This window comes from Strix aluco, chromosome 22 (genome assembly GCF_031877795.1).
Source record: "Strix aluco isolate bStrAlu1 chromosome 22, bStrAlu1.hap1, whole genome shotgun sequence".
NCBI lineage: Eukaryota > Metazoa > Chordata > Aves > Strigiformes > Strigidae > Strix > Strix aluco.
In genome coordinates, this window is record NC_133952.1 from 8,941,853 (window position 1) to 8,966,248 (window position 24,396).

Sequence of the window (24,396 nt, forward strand, 5' to 3'; positions counted from 1 at the left end):
CATCGTGTGGGGCTCCATACAGCTGCCTTCCACCTTCGAAGTTTCCCCACAATGCGACAGGACCCGTCGGTACACAGGGCACATCGCTTCTCCTTATCCAGTAGTTTAGTATGTGGTGGGGCCTCTTCAGCACGGGCTACCTCTTCCTCTGGCGCCATTCCAAAATCTTTGCCTTCTGGCCAATTTGTGATCACTTCCAGTATTCCCGGATGGCTGGGGCTCCCTATTCGAGCCCGTTGTGTGATTAACGTGACCCATTTACTCCACGTGGCATCAGTTGCACGGTGTGTAGAGGGGACACTCCCTTTGAACACCCAGCCCAGCACTGGCAGTCGGGGAGCCAGGAGGAGCTGTGCTTCAGTCCCGATCACCTCTGAAGCAGCTCCGACCCCTTCACATGCTGCCAGTATCTCCTTTTCGGTCGGAGTATAGCGCTCTTCTGATCCTCTGTATCCCCGACTCCAAATCCCCGGGGGTTGACCCCGAGTCTCCCCTGGTGCTCCCTGCCAGAGACTCCAGGTAGGGCCGTTCTTCCCGGCTGCAGTGTAGAGCACATTTTTAACATCTTGTCCTGCCCGGACTGCCCGAGAGCTACTGCATGAACTATTTCCTGTTTAATTTGCTCAAAAGCCTGTCGCTGCTCCAGGCCCCATACAAAATCATTCTTTTTCCGAGTCACTTGATAGAGAGGGCTGACAATCTGACTGTAATTTGGAATGTGCAGTCTCCAGAAACACACAACACCCAAGAAAGCTTGTGTTTCCTCTCTGTTAGTCGGTGGGGACATCGCTGTTGTTTTATTAATCACCTCCATTGGAATCTGCCAACGTCCATCTTGACATTTTACTCCTAAAAACTGGATCTCTTGTGCAGGTCCCTTGACTTTACTATGCTTTCTGGCAAAACCGGCTCTCAGAAGGATTTGGATTATTTTCTCCCCTTTCTCAAAAACTTCTTCTGCTGTATTACCCCATATAATGATGTCATCAATGTAGTGTAAATGTTCTGGGGCTTCACCCTGTTCCAGTGCAGTCTGGATCAGTCCATGGTAAATGGTGGGGCTGTGTTTCCACCCCTGGGGCAGTCGATTCCAGGTATGTTGGACACCCCTCCAGGTAAAAGCAAACTGTGGCCTGCATTCTGCTGCCAGAGGGATGGAGAAAAAAGCCTTGGCAATATCAATCGTGGCGTACCACTTGGCTGCCTTCGACTCTAGCTCATACTGAAGTTCTAACACGTCTGGCACAGCAGCACTCAGCGGTGCCGTGACTTCATTCAGGCCGCGATAGTCCACTGGCAATCTCCACTCTCCGTTAGACTTTCGCACTGGCCATATGGGGCTGTGAAAGGGGGAGCGCGTCTTGCTGATGACTCCTTGGCTCTCCAGCTGACGAATCAGTTTATGGATAGGGATTACAGAGTCTCGACTGGTGCGGTATTGCCGTCGGTGCACGGCTGTAGTGGCACTTGGCACCCGTGGTTCTTCAACCCTCAGCAATCCCACAACAGAAGGGTCCTCTGATAGACCAGGTAACACAGACGGCTGTTTAATTCCTTCTGTTCCCAAGGCAGCTATACCAAAAGCCCACCGATACTCTTTTGGGTCCTTAAAATACCCTCTTCTGAGATAATCTAGGCCAAGAATACATGGAGCGTCTGGGCCAGTCACAATGGGGTGTTTTTCCCCCTCTTTTCCACTTAGGCTCACCTCGGCCTCCAATACAGTCAGCTGTTGAGACCCCCCCGTCACTCCTGAAATACAAACGGGTTCTGCTGCTTTATAATTTGATGGCATTAGGGTGCATTGCGCACCAGTGTCCACTAGAGCCTTGGACTGCTGGGGGTCAGACGTGCCAGGCCATCGAATCCACACAGTCAGGTGAACTCGGTTGTCCCCGTCCTCCGCCTGGCTGGAGGCAGGGCCCCTCTAATGTTGGTCATAAAACCTGCTAACGACAAATGGGTTAGTGTGGTGTGCACGGGTTTCAGCCTCATCTTGATCACTCACTTCTTGTGAATACAAGTCAGAAGTTCTTCTCATAGGATCATGAGCAAAGTCGAACTTTCTGCTCTGTTTGGGCACTTGATTACTAGAAACCGGAGCAGCATTTCTCCTGAAAGGACCACGTTCTGTACTTGTTCTTCCCTCCAGCTCACATCCTCGCTTTCCTAGGAGGTAGGTAGGTTTTCCATCCCATTTCTTCATGTCTTCTCCATGGTCACGCAGGCGATGCCACGGCTTCCCCCGTGGTGTGTACCGGTTCTCTCGAGTAGAGAAATGATTGCTCCTAATAGCCGAGATTCTGGTCCGTGCAGGTGGGGAGTAGGACATGTTCTCTTTAAGTTGCTGGAAATCTTGAGATAATTTGTTCACAGCTGCGATGATGGGGGAAGAGACACTTTCTTCATATTGTCATAGTCGGCGAGCCAGTTCATTCACTGTTGGTCCCTCTTCGTCTGTCCAGTCCATTACTGCTAATGCACTGGCATATGATGAGGGTGTGCTCCGTGCCAAAGTCCTCCACATGGGCCGGGTGCATCGGACTTCATCTGGATCTGTGGGTAGCCGTGTGTCACGGTCCACTCGGTGGACTCGTGATGGTTCGTTTGCTACGATCTCGAAAGTGCAAAATTAAGGTGACCAACACCAAAGGGGATAGCAGTAATCAAACAGTGAAACTTTATCGTGTTGCCTGTGAAGCAGCACGCAATAGAGATGGGTGAAAGAAAGGAGAAAAGTAGAGTTAAGTTTAGAGAGAGGAGGGAGAGAGGTTATAGCTACCACCGCTGATCTCACGACACCCTAACGGTCCCGGGTCCAGCTGATGCTGCGTCGTCGATCGTCGTGGTCCTTGGTGGGGAAGCTTCCCATTTTCGTTGTCCAGAAGTCATCTTTTATGCTCAGTAACACACCTTGCTCCTCCTCTGCCTCAGGGGTCTCCGCCCTTCTCAGAATTCAATTATCATCTCTCCACCCTTCTCAAGCGAGGCCATCACGCGTGCACAGGGGGAGTGTCCGAGGTGTGGTCAGTCTTGGAGGTGGGTAACCTTCAACCAGGAGGTATGTTTTGGTATTATAATGAAGCAAAGTTTCTTCATCGATGTTATGGCAACAGTTGCGATCCATCTTTTTTGACAATGGCTATGCAATTATCTCCAACAGCTCCGGCTAGGCCCAGGTACCGAACAATAGCACAGCACTCTTTGTACTGCACGGCTCAGGCACCGAAGAACAGCACTGCACTGCCTGCACCACTCGGGTCAGTGCTCAGGAGAACAGCACTGCACTGCCTGCACCACTCGGGTCAGTGCTCAGGAGAACAGCACTGCACTGCCTGCACCACTCGGGTCAGTGCTCAGGAGAACAGCACTGCACTGCCTGTGCCACACAGTTCTGCATTCAGGAGCCTTTACACCACATTCCACTCCAGGGATCGGCAACTGCGCTCCAAACAGGCCGTTGTCAGCTACCTCACTGTCCATGTCCCTGATGACAATGTTGAGACAATGCTGATCTTCTGACCGACTCTTACAAGGCTGAAGTAAGCTTAACTGGGAAGGACTGGCATAAGCACCCCATTGTGACTGGCCCAGATGCCCCGTGCATCCTAGGTATAGACTACCTCAGGAGAGGGTACTTTAAAGCCCCAAAAGGGTACCAGTGGGCCTTTGGTATAGCTGCCCTGCAGGAGGTTGAGCAATTGTCCACCTTACCCGGCCTCTCAGAGGATCCCTCGGTGGTGGGGTTGCTTAAGGTCGAAGAGCAGCGAGTGCCAATTGCCACCAAGACGGTGCACCGGCGGCAGTACCGCACTAACCGAGATTCCCTGGTCCCCATCCATCAGCTGATCCGTCGACTAGAAAGCCAGAAGGTGATCAGCAAGACTCACTCACCTTTCAACAGCCCTATATGGCCAGTGAGAAAGCCTAATGGCGAATGGAGTCTGACCGTGGACTACCGTGGCCTGAATGAAGTTACGCCAGCGATGAGTGCTGCAGTGCCGGACATGCTAGAGCTCCAGTATGAGCTGGAGTCGAAGGCAGCCAAGTGGTACGCCACGATTGACATCGCTAACGCGTTTTTCTCCATCCCAATAGCACCAGAGTGCAGGCCACAGTTTGCGTTCACTTGGAGGGGTATCCAGCACACCTGGAATCGATTGCCCCAGGGGTGGAAACACAGCTCCGCCATTTGCCATAGACTGGTCCATACTGCACTGGAGAAAGGTGGGTCTCCAGAACACCTGCAGTTCATTGATGATATCATTGTATTGGGGGACACAGCTGAGGAAGTCTTTGAGAAAGGAAAGAAGGTAATTGAAATCCTCCTGAAGGCCGGTTTTGCCATCAAGCGACAGAAAGTTAAGGGGCCTGGAAGGGAGATTCAGTTCCTAGGAATAAAATGGCAAGATGGGCGTCGCCACATCCCAGTGGAGGTGATAAACAAGATAACAGCCATGGCCCCACCAACCACCAAAAACGAGACTCAGTCTTTCCTGGGCGCTGTGGGGTTCTGGAGGATGCACATCCCAAACTACAGCCTGATTGTGAGCCCTCTCTACCACGTAACCCGCAAGAAGAACGATTTTAAATGGGGCCCTGAGGAACAACAAGCCTTTGAACAAATTAAGCAGAAGATTACTCAGGCAGTGGCCCTTGGGCCGGTCCGGGCAGGGCAGGAGATTAAGAACGTGCTCTACACCGCAGCCGGGGAGAATGGCCCTTCCTGGAGCCTTTGGCAGAGAGCACCTGGGGAATCCCGAGGCCGACCTCTAGGCTTTTGGAGCCGGGGATACAAGGGCTCTGAAGGTAACTATACCCTGACTGAGAAGGAGATACTGGCAGCGTACGAAGGAATTCGAGCTGCCTCAGAAGTGGTCGGCGCTGAGACACAGCTCCTCCTGGCACCCCGACTGCCGGTGCTGGGATGGATGTTCAAAGGAAAGGCTCCCTCAACACATCATGCAACAGATGCCACGTGGAGTAAATGGGTTGCGTTGATAACACAACGGGCTCGAATAGGGAACCTCGACCCCCCCAGGATTAGTGGAAATGATCATAAACTGGCCAGAGAGCAAAGATTCTGGGATGTCACCAGAACACGAGGTGAAACGTGCTGTGGAGGCCCCACCATATAACGAGCTGCCAGAGGAGGAGAAGCGATATGCCCTGTTCACTGATGGGTCTTGTCACATTGTCGGAAAACATCGACGACGGAAGGCTGCAGTGTGGCATCCCACACGAGAAACCACTGAAGTTGTTGAGGGACAAGGTGAATCGAGCCAGTTCGCAGAGGTGAAAGCCATCCAATTGGCTTTGGAGATTGCTGAGCGAGAAAAGTGGCCGAAGCTCTATCTCTACACTGACTCGTGGGTGGTGGCAAGTGCCCTGTGGATGTGGTTGCAGCAATGGAAACAGGCAACTGGCAACGCAAGGGCAGACCCGTCTGGGCTGCTGATGTATGGCAGGAGAGGTCCGATGCGTACCACAAGGGGACTTGATTGTGGGTGAAAACACACCATGACTTATACTGAGCTTTTGTTAATTTTTCTTTGTTAATGCTAATTGCTAAGTGGCAGCTGGATGTGACGCACATGGTATAGAATAAAGGGGTGGATTATGTCCTGGTTTAGCCAGATTAGGGTTAAGTTTCCCCAGCAGTGGGGGGGAGCTCTAGCCGGGTTATTCAGATACCATGCGGACATCACATCTGGGCGCCAAAGCGAGACGGTCGGTTAACACGTGTGTTATGCCATCGCTCTGTTCTCACTGCTGTAATGGGAGAGATTTTGCTCTGTTCATTGTTATTGTTGTTGTTTGTGGAGTTTCTGTTGCACTGTTGTATTAAACCTCTCCTTATCTCAGCCCCGGGGCTTTGTATTTCACTCCCTTCGTGGGGGAGGGGCAGTGGCTGCGTGGTCTCAGACCCCGGCAGGGACTAAACCACCACAAAAACCTACTTGGCTCCAACCACAATTACAACAAAAATTTTTTTTCCAATCTGCCCTGCTCTTTTGCAGCTGTGCTGACGGCACAGTTAAAGATACTTGCTTGGAATTTGTCATCTTGTTCTCCACTCGGGCTCCTCTGTACAAAACCCATCTCAAAACAATTTCAAATAAGCTTTGCCCAAGGCAGATGGTCCCCTGCAGCTGGAGATTCTCCACTGGTGTGACTTTTCAGCAAGGACTCCTGAAACTTAAGTTATCTTTGAGGGGTTTTTTATTTTCAACTTGACTTTTTTCACCCTGCCAGTCTCCTAATCTTGTTTCTCTGTCAAGGAAGACACCATGTTTGTGTCTGCTCAGGTGAGGTTCAGTGTTGCTTGTCTGTGACTCTTTGGGTCTCGCTGGGGAGAGGGCAGTGGGTGGGTGGAGATAGCTCTGACACCTGGAGGAGGTTCTGGGGAGACCTTATTGCAGCCTTTCAATACTTATGGGGGCTTGTAAGAAAGATGGGGACAAACATTTTAGCAGGGCCTGTAGCAATCGCACAAGGGGTAATGGTTTTAAACGAAAGGAGGGTAGATTCAGACTAGATAGAAGGAAGAAATTCTTTATGATGAGGGTAGTGAACCACTGGCACAGGTTGCCCGGAGAGGCCGTGGATGCCCCGTCCCTGGAAACAGTCAAGGTCAGGCTGGACGGGGCTCTGAGCAACCTGATTGAGTTGAAGATGTCCCAGCTCATTGCAGAGGGGTTGGATTAAGTGACCTTTAAAAGTCCATTCCAAACCGTTCTGTGATTTGAGGATCCCCCCAGAGCCCCCAGCATGTCTTGGGGTGCACAGAAAGACACATCCAGGGGGTTGTGGGTGCCCCACTGAGCGGTCCGGGCTGTCCCCAACAGCACATCGTGGTGACCAGGGTGCCCCTAAAGGTGCACGAAGGAGTCCAGCTTTTCAATCTATCCTAAACAGACAGAGGGACCTCAGGAAAAAGTTCAGGAGTCAGGAGTCCTTGAGAAACAAATACAGAAAAACACAAGCAAAGCTTTCATACATCCATCACAGTTTACTCTTCATAACCGTCAGAAATTCGTTTGTTTGAGCCCTTGCATTCCCTTTCAGTGGCCATCAAAGTCCCTGTGCAGCCCTTGACCCAAGGCAGGGACTCGGCCCTTTTATTCAAGAACATCAACATCCTGCTGTGCCGAGGAAGGAGAGTGGTCTGGAGGTTCTCAGAAGACCCGCTGCGAGATGGGATCAGACAGGGATCCTGGCTAATGCTTTTCTCCAGGGACGTTTGGTACGTTTTCAGTGCTCCCTCTAACTCCTTTGCAGCCAGGTCAAAGCCGTGGCCTTGTTCAGTTTTTCCTCGGGACTTGGGGCTGGGCCTGCCCTCCTGCTTCCAGAAAGCCACGCCTCAGGGCTGAGCTTGTCAGGGGTCTCTGGAAGGGTGCAGGGGTGGGTCACCAGAAAGGCACATCCAGGGCTCCGGAGATGCCCTGAAACACACACCCTGTGAGAATGGGACACCCTGAGGTGGGGCCAGACGGCCCCTCGGGTGCCACAGGGAGCCCGCGGTCCTTTCCCCTCTGCCCGAGGGAGGGGAGACTGTGCACGGGGAACACCGGTGTATTCCCCCGGCCCTTGTGGTGCGGGGCCTCTCCTAGTCGGGGTTAACATCTGCTCCTTTCCAGCCGGCAGCTCCGTAGACCTAGAGAGCAGGAGGTACGGATTAAACATCCTGTCCCTGGGTGTCATTTCTAAAGAGGACGTATTTGTATCTATCTCCGTGCTCCCCCATTTAGTCATTTCTCCACAGGTTCCAATTGCATATCTTGGCAGCTGGGGCACCCATCACGCCTTGCCTCCTGCCCCAGTGGTACCTGCACTAGCGGGAGGGGAGCAGAGCCCTGTCACAGGCGGTGGGGACAGCCCTGAGCCGTCCCCTCCCTGTCGCAGCTGGCACCTCCTCGCTGCAGCTTTGGCAGTCAGGCTCACCCGAGCCTGCAGAGCTTCGCACAAGGCCACTGACCGGAGGCGGGAGCAAGGTCGACAGAGCTGCACTCCAGGGCTCCTCCGCACCGCTCACCCGCAAGGGCTCCACGGGCGACGGAGCTGCCAAAGCCATTCCTGGAGAGGCGGCTGTTCCGGGCGCCGCCTGTGGCAGAACCCTTTTTTCTACAGGCCTCCATGGCTGCTTTCACTCTCCAGAACGGGGTAGGCAAAGAATTTTCACCAACTTTCATGAGCGTTTTCTACCACTTTAATAACTCTCCGTCAAAATGTCGCTGTCGGGCAGTGTTGCCCCAGAAGGGATATCCCAGGCTTCGCTGACATTTGGCGGAAGAGCAGATGTCTGGGGACAATCCCCACCAGATCTGGTTTTACGTTCGCTGGTGGCTGGGAGAGAGAAAGCAAGATCCAATGTTAGTTCTAGAGCAGAGCGAGCCCACAAAGTCAATGGACAACTATCAACTGCGACAGGACGCTGTGAAGATCTGGAGAGATTTAAGCCCACAGAGGAAACCAGAAAGAATGAAAGGGACACACGCAACGGAGGAAATAAGATTTTCCATGCCTGACCATCAGGCAACTAGCTTTCTAAAGCCCGCGAAAGAAACTCCAGAGGAACCATTGTTATGAAATTCTTCTCTGGAGAGCCCGCTCCCTGTTTTGGGTTTCCACCTAACAAGACCTGCTTTATGCTCGGCGGGATAAGCAAGCAACTTCTCTCTCCTGGTTCCACGTCACCAGGAATTACATGGAAAAGGCTTCCGCTCTTTCAGTATCCCAAGCAAAACCCAGCCGTAATCCCTAACCCACCCGAGCACTGAAGAATCACACCTGGAGCTGCTTACCTGAGCCCGATGGGTTTACGCTCGGTCCCCTGGTCCCCTGGTCTTGCTCACACTCCGCTTTCTGACTGCCGTTGCTCCTCCTGGCTTCTGCTAGCCTCTCATTAGCCCTGTGAGAAATGCAGGAGCGTGCAAGAACGACTGTTGCTCATAGTGGCACCAAGTGGTTCCCAACCCCAAGGACAGCCAACCCCAAGGACAGGGGTCCACAGAGCGTGCAGGGAGGTAGGAGCCTTGGAGAGGTGGCCTTGGGCAACCCTGTGTCCCTGGATACAGTGCGCCAGGGGCTGTTTCCCTTGGCAACGTGGCCTGTGTACACGCAGAGAGGTTCTGAGCACCCAGGCCCCTCCCAGCCCCCATTGAGCCCTTTATGATGTCACCGCACAGGCCCCAATAAAAGGGGTTCGTGCCCAGGCCCTGCACACACAGTAACCTGGTGGTGCTGTCAGTGCCGTGCCAGTGGGCTGGTGCTGGTGGCACTGGTGGAGCTGGTGCTGCCAGTGGAGCTGGTGCTGCTGGTGCAGGTGCTGGTGGAGCTGCCAGTGGAGCAGGTGCTTGTGGCAGCGCTGGTGGAGCTGGTGCTGGTGGTGCCGGTGCTGCCATCGCTGCTGGTGGTGGCTCAGCCCGCAGGCAGCTGCCCGTGCCCTGCCACTCCTTGGGGTTGGCTCCTCTGTTGGCAGCCGGCACCCGGCAGTGCCCACTAAGTCCTGCCTGGCAGCGCTCCCCAGGGATGAGCGAGGGGAGGCGGTTCAGTGCCCATCCCCGCCGGGCCATGAGGAGGATCTGGCGGTGGCTGTGCGGGAGGGCCAGGAGCATGGGGGCAGGGGAGGGTCCCGAGTCCTCCAGGAGCAGCGGTGGCCATGAGCTCCAGCCAGAGGGCCGGGACGAGCTGCACCGTGCAGCCACCAGCGGCAACTTGGCCCCAGTGCGGCCGCTGGTGGAGGAGCGCGACACCGACTGCCGGGACAAGGCCGACAGGTAACGGGGCGCAGGCAGGCGGGCGCTGCCTGGGAAGCTCCGGGGCTCTTTTCCTCCCCTGGGGCTTAGCTTTGTGCCTGTGGGTGTTCGTCCTCGAGGGAGGTCACTACGGAAAGGGCGGGCAACAACAGGCCCTTCTCCTTGCCATGAGCTGTGCCTACGACTGGCTCTGCTCTTTGTCTCTCCAGGCGCAGGCGCAGTGGCAGCACGCGGCCTGTGGACCCCAGCAAGCGGGAAAAGAAGGGAGAAGCTGCTCCAGGCCAAGGCAAAGGGGTGTCAGCATCCAGCGCTCCCCGTGGGGCAGCAGCTGCTGCAGCGAGGCGGCGTGCACCCGCCCTGCGGAGAGCAGGTAGGACTCTCCGGTGTGGAGGAGGGATGGGGAGAAGGCCTGTCGCCTGCCCTTCTGGCGGCTTGCCGTGGAGACGGGCCGTTTGGAAAGGATGATGTGGTGTGGCTGATGATCCAGGAAGAAATGCACTGCCAGGCCTTGTCCCTGGAAAGCAGAATTCTCGAGACGCTCATTCCTTCGGGGCTCATTTCTGATCACTTTGAGCCATGCCGTCATCCCCCTGGCACACGGAAAAGGCGTGTGCGCTAGAGGAGATGAATTCCCCAGCAGGAAAAGAGACGTGTCTGGAATCTGCATTTTGACAAGTCCCCCTGGGTTTGGGGTGTGTGGCTGTGCTAGGATTGTCTCTGCAAGCACGATGATTGGGAAAGCACTGTAGGCATCAAGGAGCTGCGTTAGCTCACTCTGGTTTCAAAAACGTGTGTTTTTAATGTAGATGAGCCTGCCGCCTGCTTGGAGTCGGCCGTCCGTACGTCGCCATCAGATGAAGAAGGCGTCAAGGAGAGCAAGAGCTTTGGGCAGGAGGTATGCCAAACCAAAGATTTTGAATTCGAGTCCTCCTTTTAGGATTACATTCCATGCCACTGCAAAGCAAGACTTTTCCAGGAATAATGTCTAAGGCAGAGTTATTGAAAACTCTTTGATAATCTGCTGTCAAGCTGCTGACAGTCCTCGCCTGGTTGTATGAAATGCTGCTGCTACCTCCTGGTTTGAGCTGATTTCCTAAGTGCTGTCCATTTGTGTTCTTCAACTTTGAACAGGCAGAAGATGTCAGAGCCCAAATACCGACGGTGGGGTCAGATTCATCCCCTTCCCACCTGAGCCCTGGGAGACATCAGCTATCTGAAAGGGTTGATGGGCAAGTGTTTCTGAGAGAATGTGACCAATGCCTTCGCGTGCAAGAAAAGTTCTATGCATACATGGCTGAGATGCGAGAAGAAAACGAGAGCTTGTCTCAGCAGCTGAGCAAAGCCGAAAGAAAAGCTGATGGGCTGGAAAAGGTAGTGGGCCATCTGAAAAATGCCCTCTTGGAAAAGACATCGGCTTTAGACTCGACAGAAAGAGAATTACAAAATGCCAAGAGGCAGAGAATGGACTGGTGTGGTCCAAGCCTTACGAAAAATCAGAAGAAAGAAGATGCCATCAAGAAGGCAGAAGAGCTGCAGCACCAACTGGCCCAGCTCCAAATTGCAAACTTTTTGCTGCGTCAGCAGCTGGGAGACACGCAGAACAAGACCGGGCTGGAGCGAATGGTGAGTGGTGGTACCTCTACATGCGAGGCCGACAAGGTAGAAAAAGAGGTGAGGTGAGCGCTGACCAAGACTGACTTAAAGGAGAGCAGTTCCCAAGGCTGTCTGGCGCTTCTAAAAGTCAGCAGGTGTACGGTCCGTGCGCGGGAGTCCTTCGCTCGGCTTGGTTCTGTTTTGCGCTGGGTTTGTTGGAATCGCGGAAGGTTCTGACAAGCCTTGAGATGTTTATAGACACACACGTACGTAGAAACGCTGAGGCCCGTGTTGGGTTTCGTTTGTGGAGCAGAACAACGGCGGGAAGGATGATACACAGAGCTGGCTCTAGGAAGCCTTGGCTCGGGTCGCTGGAGAAAGGGCTGCAGTCCAATGACAGCTCCCGCGTTGGCATCCTGTTAGATTTTAGCATTAACTTAAGGAACAAGCCAAACCCCACAAAGGCACAGTCTTGGCATCTTCCGAGGAGAACGTGCTGGGAGACAGAAATCTTCCCCAAGAGATGACATTTCTGGAGCTGTCTTCACTCGCCAGGGGTGGCTGGAGACCATCAGCTGTGCAGATGCCCTCTTCTGCCCGTGGATGCGATGGCTTTGCTTTGCGATGCACTTAGAAAAGTGATCTCGGCCTGTGAACTAGTAACTGGAAGTAAAACTACGCACTTGGGCTTCTTTTAATTTGTACTCCTGTGCCGTTGTTTCCCTAGAGAAGAGAGGCACAGCTGCAAGGAGAGCTCGCTGATGCTGTCAGAAAGCAGCACACAGCAGAAACTGCACTGAAGGCTTTGACGAACCAGTACGGTCGCCTGAAGGCAGAGAACTCCCGCTTGCAGGAGGACCTGGACAAGGCTAAGGCCAAGGTATGCAAAGGCTGTCAACATGTTCATGTCTTTGAAGTGTTCTTTTCCTTCAGCAGACAATATCCTGGGAACAAATCCAGGAGAGATTTGTCTGCGGACGTCACGAGCGTCAGACTAGAGGGTGCTTTTAGCTCCTTTCTGCTGCCCTCTCGCCTTGCCAAGCTGATGCGGCTCTTCAGGGGGCTTGTTTCGAGGCTGAGGGGCAAAGCAGTGGCTTGGGGGCAGCATGTGGGTGGGGAAGAACAAAGCAGCTGTGCTCTTCCGAGTCTCGCTTCTGTTCCCACACCGTCCAAACGTTGTGGCCGTGAGATGAAACCACAAGCCACGTGCCCCCTGATGTCTCTGGCCTTGGTTGTTCTCCCTGCAAGGTTTTTCCTCTGTCGATCTCTGCACAAAGATGGTGTCTAGTTCCCTGGCAGTGGTGGTTGGGGGCAAGGAAAGTGACCTTGGTTTGCCGTTGTCTCATAAGCCAGGCTTCGCCCTCCCTCTAAGGAAGGCCTTGAAGCTCTTGTCCCTCCCCCCGCACTGTCCTCCCCAGCCATTAGCACAGGGGTGTGCGTGGGAGAAGGGACGGGGCACGACAGGAGCGTGGTGGAAGCCAAATGAAAGGCAGCGACCGCGGTGAAATGCCAAAGAGCATCTCCAGAGGCACGGACGTGCTATGATGCTGCAGGAGGAGTGGAGCGCCTTTGCCACGGAGCCTTTCTGGAAAGGAGGGACGGGTGGAAGCTGGAGCAGTCTTGTTGGCAAGGGCTTGAAAGGCGCACTTACTTTCAGGAATCCAAGCGCCTTTTCCCTGGGTTGAAATACAAACTCAGGGCACTGACAGCCATGATCTCGATGCGTCCGTTGGATGGAGTTTCACCGAGATTTGAGACCCCTCTGCTCAAGGCAGATTGTTTTTCCCCACATACAGGCGTGCGAACTCTCCGCACAGCTGGAGCTGCAGTCCCAAAAATCTCTGCAGCTTGAAGCTCTAAATAAGGAGATGGGACGGATCGAGACAACTCTGTCAGCTTGCTTGGCGACTCCTGGCGTGGGTCACACCACAACAGCGCCGGAAGAGGAGCAATATCTGAGTCTACTTTTGGAGGTCAGTTCATGTTCCATTTGTATCTGTGGTCGGCGTTGCGTCCATTTGTGGCTGCGGTCACGACTTTTAGGTGTTTTGTCTCGGGCACGTGGTTCTCTTTGTTAGTGCTGTGGGTTTGGCTTTCCCCTAGGGAAGCCGGGGAGCTGCAAAAGGCTGCGCCAGAGTCTGTGTGTCGTGTGTCGTGGCACCAGTGCGCGTGAAAAACACGCAGCCGTTTTGCTGCTCCTCGTGCAGACAGCGTTTAGGCTGTTTAAGAGCTTTTCTGTAAAAGTGGTGGAAAGAGCAGGTTTGTTGAGAGGGGTGGGCATTGTCTCTGTCTTCCTGTTTCTTGAAGTTGCATCTTCTCTTGTAGGTACAGGCAGCCGCTAGAGCCAGAATTGAAGAGATCAAGACCACTGTCGCCTCTTGGAGAAACGACCTGGAGCAGATCTTAGAGCGCAGGCTCTCGAGCTGGAGAGAGCAAAGGACAAGCAGGAGTTGAGCGCCCTGCTCCTGGCCTGTGCACATGTGTTGAGGTTTGAATTCAGCCGGTAGCCAGACGCCACGTGGCCCGCCGTTCACCTCCACTCCCACTCTCTGGTGAAATAGGGGAGGGACAAACAAAGAAATAATTCATAGGTTGAATAAAAAAAGAGAAGAATTTACTAAATATAACAAGAGAACAAAAGTAAAAATAGCGAGTCCACAAAGAAATGGGCAAAATGCAGCAGTGGCTTACCGAGCGCGGTGACCGCCCCCACAGCCACACACAGCCGGGCCAGACCCGAAAATCCCGCGCCTTCCCGAGAGAGCCCGGCCCCCTATATCTGTGAGCATGACATCACTCCAATGAAAAATAACTCCATCCTGGTCGAAACCAGGACAGTCTCCACCCCTTATTCCATACCACTGACATTATGCTCAGGTTTCCAAATACATCCTAAGGAATCACCACCCCCTTCTTTCCCAGGTCTCACAGATATCACTCCCTTAGTCTATGGGCCATCCTTCCACAATGTCTGCTGAGTTCATTTAGTCCATAACTTCGGGTTCCATCTCTCATGACAGTCTATAAGGCTGGAGGAATGAGGCAGAGTTGGCTCAGTCGGTGGAGCAGGAGGCTTTGCATGTGGCATGGGGATGTTGCAAGGCACCAATTGCCATAACAGTGTTATTTGTCAGTTCGGTTCATTGGCTATTCTCACCTAAAATCAAATCTCCCCGAGGCACACATCGGACTTCTCCATCCCTCTGCATTACCCACCAAGTGCACCCAGGTCCTTGGGCGAAAGTAATCCTACACATGGGTTTACCTTTACCCACTGCAGGAGTAACCCAGACGGTCTTCCCCAACACATTCCTAATGCGCACTGCAGGGGCTTTATCCCCATCCACGGTATGTAGGAGGTTTGATTGAGCAGGGCCAGCTTGCTTGGCAGATCCTCTGGGACTGACTAACCAGGTGGCTTTTGCTAAGTGCACGTCCCAGTGTTTGAAAGTTCCACCCCCCATTGCTCTCAGTGCAGTTTTCAGCAATCCATTGTATCGCTCAATTTTCCCAGAGGCTGCTGCATGGTAGTGAACGTGATATAATCAATCTGCCAGGCCTCCCCATATTTATATTTTGACCATAGTCCTCCATACCAAAGGGGCTTTAACCGTTTGGTTGCTTGATCGCAGCACATGTCTCACATTCATGGATCACCTGTGCAATAGCATCCATGGTTAAGTCCACCCCTCGGTCACGAGCCCATCTATACGTTCCATCTCTTCCCTGAGGGCCTGAGGAGTCATGGGCCCAGCGAGCCATAAATTGTTCACCCTTATGGTGCCAGTCCAGATCTACTTGAGACACCTTGATCTTGGCAGCCTGATCCGCCCGTTGGTTGTTCTGATGTTCTTCAGTGGCCCAGCTCTTGGGTACATGAGCGTCTACACGAGGTACTTTCACAGCCAGATTCTCTACCCCAGCAGCAATATCTCGCCATCATCCAGCAGCCCAGACGGGTTTGCCTCTGCGCTGCCAGTTGCTCCGTTTCCACTGCTGTAACCACCCCCACAGCGCATTTCCCACCATCCATGAGTCAGTGCAGAGACAGAGCACCGGCCACTTTTCTCGCTCAGCGATATCCAAGGCCAGCTGGACAGCTTTCACCTCTGTGAACTGACTCGATTCACCTTCTCCTTCAGCAGCTTCAGCAACCCATCGTGTGGGGCTCCATACAGCTGCCTTCCACCTTCGAAGTTTCCCCACAATGCGACAGGACCCGTCGGTACACAGGGCACATCGCTTCTCCTTATCCAGTAGTTTAGTATGTGGTGGGGCCTCTTCAGCACGGGCTACCTCTTCCTCTGGCGCCATTCCAAAATCTTTGCCTTCTGGCCAATTTGTGATCACTTCCAGTATTCCCGGATGGCTGGGGCTCCCTATTCGAGCCCGTTGTGTGATTAACGTGACCCATTTACTCCACGTGGCATCAGTTGCACGGTGTGTAGAGGGGACACTCCCTTTGAACACCCAGCCCAGCACTGGCAGTCGGGGAGCCAGGAGGAGCTGTGCTTCAGTCCCGATCACCTCTGAAGCAGCTCCGACCCCTTCACATGCTGCCAGTATCTCCTTTTCGGTCGGAGTATAGCGCTCTTCTGATCCTCTGTATCCCCGACTCCAAATCCCCGGGGGTTGACCCCGAGTCTCCCCTGGTGCTCCCTGCCAGAGACTCCAGGTAGGGCCGTTCTTCCCGGCTGCAGTGTAGAGCACATTTTTAACATCTTGTCCTGCCCGGACTGCCCGAGAGCTACTGCATGAACTATTTCCTGTTTAATTTGCTCAAAAGCCTGTCGCTGCTCCAGGCCCCATACAAAATCATTCTTTTTCCGAGTCACTTGATAGAGAGGGCTGACAATCTGACTGTAATTTGGAATGTGCAGTCTCCAGAAACACACAACACCCAAGAAAGCTTGTGTTTCCTCTCTGTTAGTCGGTGGGGACGTCGCTGTTGTTTTATTAATCACCTCCATTGGAATCTGCCAACGTCCATCTTGACATTTTACTCCTAAAAACTGGATCTCTTGTGCAGGTCCCTTGACTTTACTATGCTTTCTGGCAAAACCGGCTCTCAGAAGGATTTGGATTATTTTCTCCCCTTTCTCAAAAACTTCTTCTGCTGTATTACCCCATATAACGATGTCATCAATGTAGTGTAAATGTTCTGGGGCTTCACCCTGTTCCAGTGCAGTCTGGATCAGTCCATGGTAAATGGTGGGGCTGTGTTTCCACCCCTGGGGCAGTCGATTCCAGGTATGTTGGACACCCCTCCAGGTAAAAGCAAACTGTGGCCTGCATTCTGCTGCCAGAGGGATGGAGAAAAATGCCTTGGCAATATCAATCGTGGCGTACCACTTGGCTGCCTTCGACTCTAGCTCATACTGAAGTTCTAACACGTCTGGCACAGCAGCACTCAGCGGTGCCGTGACTTCATTCAGGCCGCGATAGTCCACTGGCAATCTCCACTCTCCGTTAGACTTTCGCACTGGCCATATGGGGCTGTGAAAGGGGGAGCGCGTCTTGCTGATGACTCCTTGGCTCTCCAGCTGACAAATCAGTTTATGGATAGGGATTACAGAGTCTCGACTGGTGCGGTATTGCCGTCGGTGCACGGCTGTAGTGGCACTTGGCACCCGTGGTTCTTCAACCCTCAGTGTAATAAAACATATATGGTATTTGTTATCCAAATCTCAAGGGGAAAAAGAAGTTGTAGTCAGGATGTTGTGGCCGAACAGTTTTGTAATTCTCTTATGTAAATAAGAAATAAGATATATGTATATAGTTTCTATTGTTAAAATCAGTTGTTAGAAGGGAGCTAAAATGGCCCCCATCTTCAAGCCACTACAAAAACACTTGTGCTGAGTCATCCCCCCTTCGGTGACTGAAACCTGAGACAAGCCCGCCGAAACCTGAGAAAAGCCCGCGAAAACCTGAGAAAAGCCCGGGAAAACTTGTTTACAACTTTGCAGACCCCTCAGGGTACGCCCATCATGAATATGGATGAAGCCTACACTAGAAAGGGACTCGGTTCTGCCGGGTCAGGTGTGTGTCCTGGTAGAGCAGAGACTCCCGGCACACCCAGCGCTGTTTTGCTCACTCGCCGCTTGCTAATAAATTTATTATTGATCACTAAAAATTGAGAAGTGGTTATTTCCCACTAAATTACTTTTAATCTAGAACAAATTTGGTGCTGTGACTCGGATCCAGATCTTTTGGTGCGAAACCCCAGATAGGGGAGGCGCCCTATCTTCGGATAGCCCCAGTCTGAGGATCTCGTGGCCAAAACGCTGGATATCCGAACCCCTTTTAATTCGAACTCGGGAGTGAGCAAAAGAATCTGCAGAACCCCTTAAATTTTGTGCACGAAGACCGATCGAAGACTCCGGGGAGGAGTAAGTATTTGCGTTTGTGCAGTTATCCGTTCGGTTGGGGTTGGTAATCCCAGAGTGCGAGTGAGTGGCACTCTGGAAGATGGGACAGAGGGAAAGCAAGCCCTCTGGATCCATGGGAGGGGGCAGCTGAACTCCTCCCGCTGCTGGCTCCAGCTGGGACAGGGCTTGTTCCCGGGGCGCCACCGCCCGACCCGAGCAGCGTGCCCAAGCCGAGCCCTGGAGCAGTGTCACGGAGCCTGGCCCAGCGTGGGGGAGGGGGGGGGCAGAGCTGCCCACTCCCCAGCCGGGAGGGCTTGTCCCGAGCACCCAGCTGCCCCGGGGTGGGGGTTGGGGCTGGAGCAGGGGGCACCGAGCGGCCCCAAATTAGCGTTTAGGCTTCTGCTCAGAGACAGGCTGCAGTAAACTGTCTCGAGGGGGCTCTGTGCTGAGCACCCCCCCTCTTCTAACCCGCTCATACTTGTAACCAATGATTCTGACCCTGAATCTCCCGGACCCCCTCAGCGGGTTACCCGAAGCAAAGTTAAGGAAGGGAGATTATACCCCCTTAGAGAAATGCTTGTGCCAGGAGTGGGGGCACAAGGGGAACCAGGAACGGGGTATGTCACTGTTCCCCTCAACACTGGAGATGTGAGAGATTTTTAAAAAAAGAAATGGGGAACCTATTAGAGGACCCGCTTGGCGTAGCCAAACAGGTGGACCAGTTTCTTGGCCCAGATTTATATACCTGGGATAAATTACAATCTATCCTAGGAATTCTATTTACTATGGAGGAACGAGATATGATCAGGAGGGCAGGTATGAGACTTTGGGACCAGCAACATCAAGTGGGTCCCACAGCAGATCAGAAGTGGCTGTTGGTAAAACCCAACTGGAATAATCAAGACCCAGGCCACCAAACCCACATGGCAAATTTAAGAATTATCATAATTCAAGGAATTAAGAGAGTCAGTTCCCCAAGGGCAGAATATTAATAACAGTTGTACTCAGGAATAGATCCTGCCACCCCTGTGGGGCAGGCATTATTAAAGACTCAGTTTGTGGCTAAGTCTTGGGCAAATATTAGTAAGAAGCTAGAAAAGATAGAAGATTGGCAAGGGAGAGGAATTGCTGAGAGAAGCTCAGAAAGTTTAGGTGGATTCCTATTTGAAGTTGGTGGTATTGTTCTCGTTATCAGTTTGGATACCCAGATAATGATCTATTTAAATGTTGTTTCACCTCTTCATAACTCGTTTATTATTCAGTATACCTTTGCCTGCTTGACTTGGTGATCAGAAGGTGACAGCTTAGAACTTTCTATCCTCTTGGTATTTTAAGGACTGTAGACAAGGATCAAAAGATACTGTGATAGATACAAGCCCTTGGCTAGCTTCAGCAGCTTTTTTTTTTCCTTTTCTTTTCTTAACAGTGATGAATCAATTTAAATAAGAAAATCGGAGTAAAACATTATCAGAGTGAAAGCAATAGTCCAAGAGGGAAAAAAGTGAGCAGATCTGCAGCTTAATCTGGCTGCCTGTTCTTCAAGCAGGCAGCTCTCTTACATCATTGGCAGGAGTTGGAAAAAAAAAAAAAAGAATCAGGGTTCTAGCATACAGGCAGGTATATGGGCTGGGGAGCCAAGTTCAAGCTAATTTGCCCCCAGACCACATTCTTTTGGAGCTGCTAATCTGGTTTGTACTTCTTAGCCAAAAGATGGGGAATTGACATAATTGTAGCACACTGACTAGACAGCTCATAAATGTTGTGTCTTTTCCAAAGAAGGAGGATGCTGCTGTGCCCTTTGCAGACTTTCTCCTCAACAGGCCGTGGCCTAGAGCTTACCAGTTTTGTAATTTGTGATGTGCTATGTAAACACCGTGCACTGCGTGTGTGGTATAGCTGCCCAGATGCTTTATTTGATTGCATCTGGAAGTACATGGGCAACAGTCTCGGTAGATTTAAACTACCCTTGCTCTAAATGTCTAGACCCAGGAGTAGGAGTTTCAGGTTGAGAGGAGGCAATGCAGAGTGTGTAACAACTCAAACATGCAGCAAACTACATTATTTTAGCCTGAAAACTGTTCTGTGCATTCCCCAGTACCTGCATGTAATAAAGCTGTGCAGAACATGGATGTTTTATGTGATGATTACCTGGAGACTATGGTTTCTTTGGGATCAGAGATTTTCATTCATTGAATGGTTCTGCCTGCTTTAATATGAAGGAAGTGGAATGTTTTTATTGCAAAAGGAAGGGACATGTGAAGAAGGTTTGCTGGAGGAGAATCCAAGATGAGAAAATGTTTTCTGAAGATTAGTGGGGTCAGGAACTCTATGTGCTGGGAACCCAAAGAACAAAGAGCCCTTGATAAAACTTAAAGTGGGTCCTCAGCGACAAGAGGTAGAGTTCCTTGTGGACTCAGGAGCCGAAAGATCTACCATTCAGGCTCTGCCTCCAGGCTGTAAAGTATCATCAGAAAAAATCAGTGTAATAGGGGCTAAAGGTGAACCGTTTGAGGCCCCGGTTCTTCATGATGTGATTGTTGAATCAAAATGCAAATATGTGATTGGAACATTTTTATTATTACCAGAAGCAGATTATAATTTACTTGGACGGGATCTGATTATAGAATTGGGAATTAATCTGGAAGTAGAAGAAAGAGAACTCAAAGTCAGATTATGCCCCCTCACAGTGGCGGATGAAGAAAAGATTAACCCAGAAGTATGGTATACCCCAGAGACAGTGGGTAGATTGGGTATCACCCCCTTCGAAGTCACCATTAGGAACCCAGAGATCCCGACTAGAATCAAACAGTATCCCTTACCGCAAGAAGGCAGGAGAGGCTTAAAGCCTGAAATAGAGAGACTCCTTAATCAAGGGCTATTAGAACCTTGTATGTCACCTTTTAATACTCCAATATTGCCCGTTAAGAAGGCAGATAGGAGTTATAGATTAGTGCATGACTTACGAGAAATCAACAAAAGAACTGTAACCAGATTTCCTGTAGTGGCGAACCCCCATACTTTACTTAGTCAATTGAATCCTGAAAATCAGTGGTATAGCGTAATAGGCTTGAAAGATGCTTTTTGGGCATGTCCTCTAAAAGAGGAGTGTAGAAATTATTTTGCTTTTGAATGGGAAGACCCAGATACCTTTAGGAAACAACAGCTGAGGTGGACAGTTTTGCCTCAGGGTTTTACTGAGTCCCCTAACCTCTTTGGACAAGCCCTCGAACACATCTTAAAAGATTATAACTTGGGGGAAGGTGTTACTTTAGTACAATATGTAGCTGACCTTCTGTTAGCAGGAGGCAACCCAGAGATGGTACGAAAGGAAAGCATTAAGTTGTTAAATTTCTTAAGCCTCCAAGGATTAAAAGTATCCAAATCTAAACTGCAATTTGTAGAAGAAGAGGTGAAGTATTTAGGTCACTGGATTAGTAAAGGGAGCAAGAAATTAGACCCAGAGAGGGTAAACGGAATTCTTTCTCTCCAGGCTCCCAAAAACAAACGACAGGTTAGGCAGCTCCTTGGACTACTGGGGTACTGTAGACAATGGATTGAAAATTATAGTACAAAAGTTAAATTTTTATACCAGAAATTAACAAAAGACGGGTTGCTTAAATGGATCCCAGACGATGAGGAAAAATTAGAAAAATTAAAAACTGACTTAGTCAACGCTCCAGTATTGAGTTTACCAGATATAAGAAGGCCCTTTTATTTATTTGCCAATACTGAAGATGGCACGGCATTTGGGGTATTAACCCAAGAATGGGCTGGGAAAAGGAAGCCTGTGGGATACATATCTAAATTGTTAGACCCTGTAAGTAGGGGATGGCCAACATGCCTCCAGGCGATAGTGGCAGTGGCCTTGTTAGTAGAAGAGGCTAATAAAATTACATTTGGGGGGAATCTGAAGGTGTTGACTCCTCATAACATTAGGGGAGTGCTTCAACAAAAAGCGGACAAATGGATAACAGACGCCAGGCTCCTCAAATATGAAGGAATATTAATACACTCACCAAAGTTAGAGATTGAAGTAACTAGTCTTCAAAACCCAGCACAATTCCTATATGGGGAGCCAAGCGAAAGTTTAAACCATAATTGCCTCCATACCATTGAAGAACAGGCAAAAGTCAGGCCAGACTTAGAAGAAACAGAATTAGAAGAAGGGGAAAAGCTGTTTGTGGATGGATCCTCTAGAGTGGTAGAAGGAAAAAGAAAATCAGGTTATGCAATTATTAGTGGAACCACCCTAGAGGTAGTAGAATCAGGACCACTGAGTCCTAGCTGGTCGGCTCGAGCTTGTGAACTATATGCAGTACTAAGAGCGTTACAGATTTTAAAGGAAAAAGAGGGAACCATTTATACAGACTCTAAGTACGCCTTTGGAGTAATTCACACTTTTGGAAAAAATTTGGGAAGAAAGGGGACTCATTAATTCACAAGGAAAAGGGCTAATACATGAGTCTCTAATTATCCAGACTCTCCAAGCATTAAGAGGTCCTAAGAAAATAGCAGTAGTGCATATAAGAGGACACCAACAGGGAACCTCACTACAGATCAGGGGAAATATTCTAGCTGATCAAGAGGCAAAACGGGCTGCACTACTAGCATTGATGGTAACAGAATCAAACACAAACGAAAGAACAGACCCCACCAAATTAGGATTCACGTTTACTAACCAAGAGAAAGAAAAATTGAAACAAATGGGGATTAATGAAAAACAAGGGGAATGGGAATTACCTGATGGGAGGAAGGTTCTCCCGAAGGCAATGGCTTGGAGAGTTATGAAGGATTTCCATACTAAAACTCACTGGGGAGTACAAGCATTGGTAGACCAGTTTGCTATTAAATACATGTGCATAGAGATTTATAATGTTGCTAAGGAAATAATAAAAAGCTGTTTAACGTGCCAGAAAATTAATAAGCACCAATTAAGAGAAAAGATGCAAGGGGGACGGGATATGGCATACAGACCATTTGGAAGAATTCAAATCGATTTTACAGAACTACCAAAAGTAGGACGGTACAAATACCTCCTAGTATTGGTAGATCATCTCACTCATTATGTGGAGGCCTTTCCCACCACTCGAGCTACAACAAATACTGTGGTAAAAAAAAAATAGTCTTAGAAAACATCATCCCTAGGTATGGAAATATGGAAGTAATCGATTCGGACAGGGGTCCCCACTTTGTCTAAAATAATCAGAGAGACATTGACTTCCCTGGGGACCAAGTGGGAATTCCACACTCCCTGGCATCCACAAAGCTCAGGAAAAGTAGAAAGAATGAATGGAGAAATCAAGAAACAACTTACCAAATTAATGTTAGAAACAAAGATGTCTTGGGTTAAGTGCTTACCCCTAGCACTTCTGAATATCCGGACCCAGCCCCGAACTGATACTGGAATATCCCTGTTTGAAATGCTATATGGTATGCCCTATGATATGGAATTTCCCACTGATCACCCAGTATTGGAAAAAGACAATTTGCAACCATACTTAATAAACCTCATGAATAGGAGAAAAGAACTACGCAAAAAAGGGATGGTAGTACAGAGACCTCCATTAGAAATTTGTATACACTCCATAAGACCTGGAGACAAGGTGTTAATAAAAATTTGGAAAGAATCCTCTGTTACCCCTCGTTGGGAGGGACCGTTTCTTGTTATACTCACAACAGAGACTGCTGTCCGGACTGCTGAAAAGGGATGGACTCATGCTACCAGAGTGAAAGGACCCTTAACGCCTGATCACTGGGAAGTAGCTGAAACATCAGGAGATCTGAAGCTAGTGTTGCGAAGGAAGAAGGACTAAATGAATTTTGTAAAACCCCTAACTGTGTTTGTTATCCTTTTGTGTGTTTTAAATGCACTACTTGTGAGGAAAGTTGGTGGGCGCACTGCGTCCACGGCTATTCCCCAAAGGAATACTGTGACCAGTGCTATAAAAGAGAAAGAAAATTAACCAGTCATCAACAGGAAAAATTGTGTGCATACCAATGAACCTAAGCCCCATAACGTGAATATAGTACAAACTCTTTGCAAATTCCAAATACTCCAAGTGCCCTGTACGATCCCACAAGTGAAAGCCTGGAACTGGGAGGCGTTAAGGTGTCGATAACAAGACCCTAACCCCACAGAATACGACTGCTGCCGAGAAGATGGAAAGCCCCACTGCTCTAAGGAATGAATGGAGTAGGCGGAAGAGGCAGAGACGTATGGAGAGGGGAAAATAAGAAAGGCCTCGAAGCAACCAGTTCAGGTGATTGTTGTGGCAAGGAGAACTGGAAAGTATGGGGAAGGAAAAGATCTGAGCATGCAAATCCTGTCGCAAGACAGAAAGGGGACACGTTTGTACAATTAGCTAGTAATTGGAAGATGAACCCACCAACTCTCCTCACTTATAGTGGTCATTTGGGCTACGGGAGGAATCGCAATTTTGATGTTAAACCTCCATTTTATGAAACCCCTAGTGTTATTATTAATTGGGTTAACTTTCGGACCATGTATATTTAACAAGTCTGTGATGTGTTAAGGAGATTTGAAAAACAAAATTAGTTAAAAGAAAAGGGGGGAATTGTAATAAAACATATATGGTATTTGTTATTCAAATCTCAAGGGGAAAAAGAAGTTGTAGTCAGGATGTTGTGGCCGAACAGTTTTGTAATTCTCTTATGTA

General features: G+C 50.3%; 1 protein-coding gene and 1 long non-coding RNA gene across 2 annotated transcripts; both read left to right on the top strand.

Moving 5' to 3' along the window:
• The first annotated feature begins 9,744 nt into the window (after nucleotides 1–9,744).
• LOC141933571 (uncharacterized) lies at nucleotides 9,745–10,967 on the top strand. Its single transcript, XR_012626128.1, has 3 exons — nucleotides 9,745–10,128; nucleotides 10,565–10,653; nucleotides 10,890–10,967. It is a non-coding gene; the product is annotated as an uncharacterized LOC141933571 (long non-coding RNA).
• An 81-nt stretch (nucleotides 10,968–11,048) lies between these two features.
• Nucleotides 11,049–13,157, top strand: LOC141933494 (uncharacterized). Its single transcript, XM_074848208.1, has 3 exons — nucleotides 11,049–11,129; nucleotides 11,343–11,381; nucleotides 12,079–13,157. The coding sequence occupies exons 1-3, from the start codon at nucleotides 11,049–11,051 to the stop codon at nucleotides 12,637–12,639; spliced, it is 681 nt and encodes a 226-aa protein (XP_074704309.1). The 3' UTR covers nucleotides 12,640–13,157.
• Nucleotides 13,158–24,396: the final 11,239 nt, after the last annotated feature.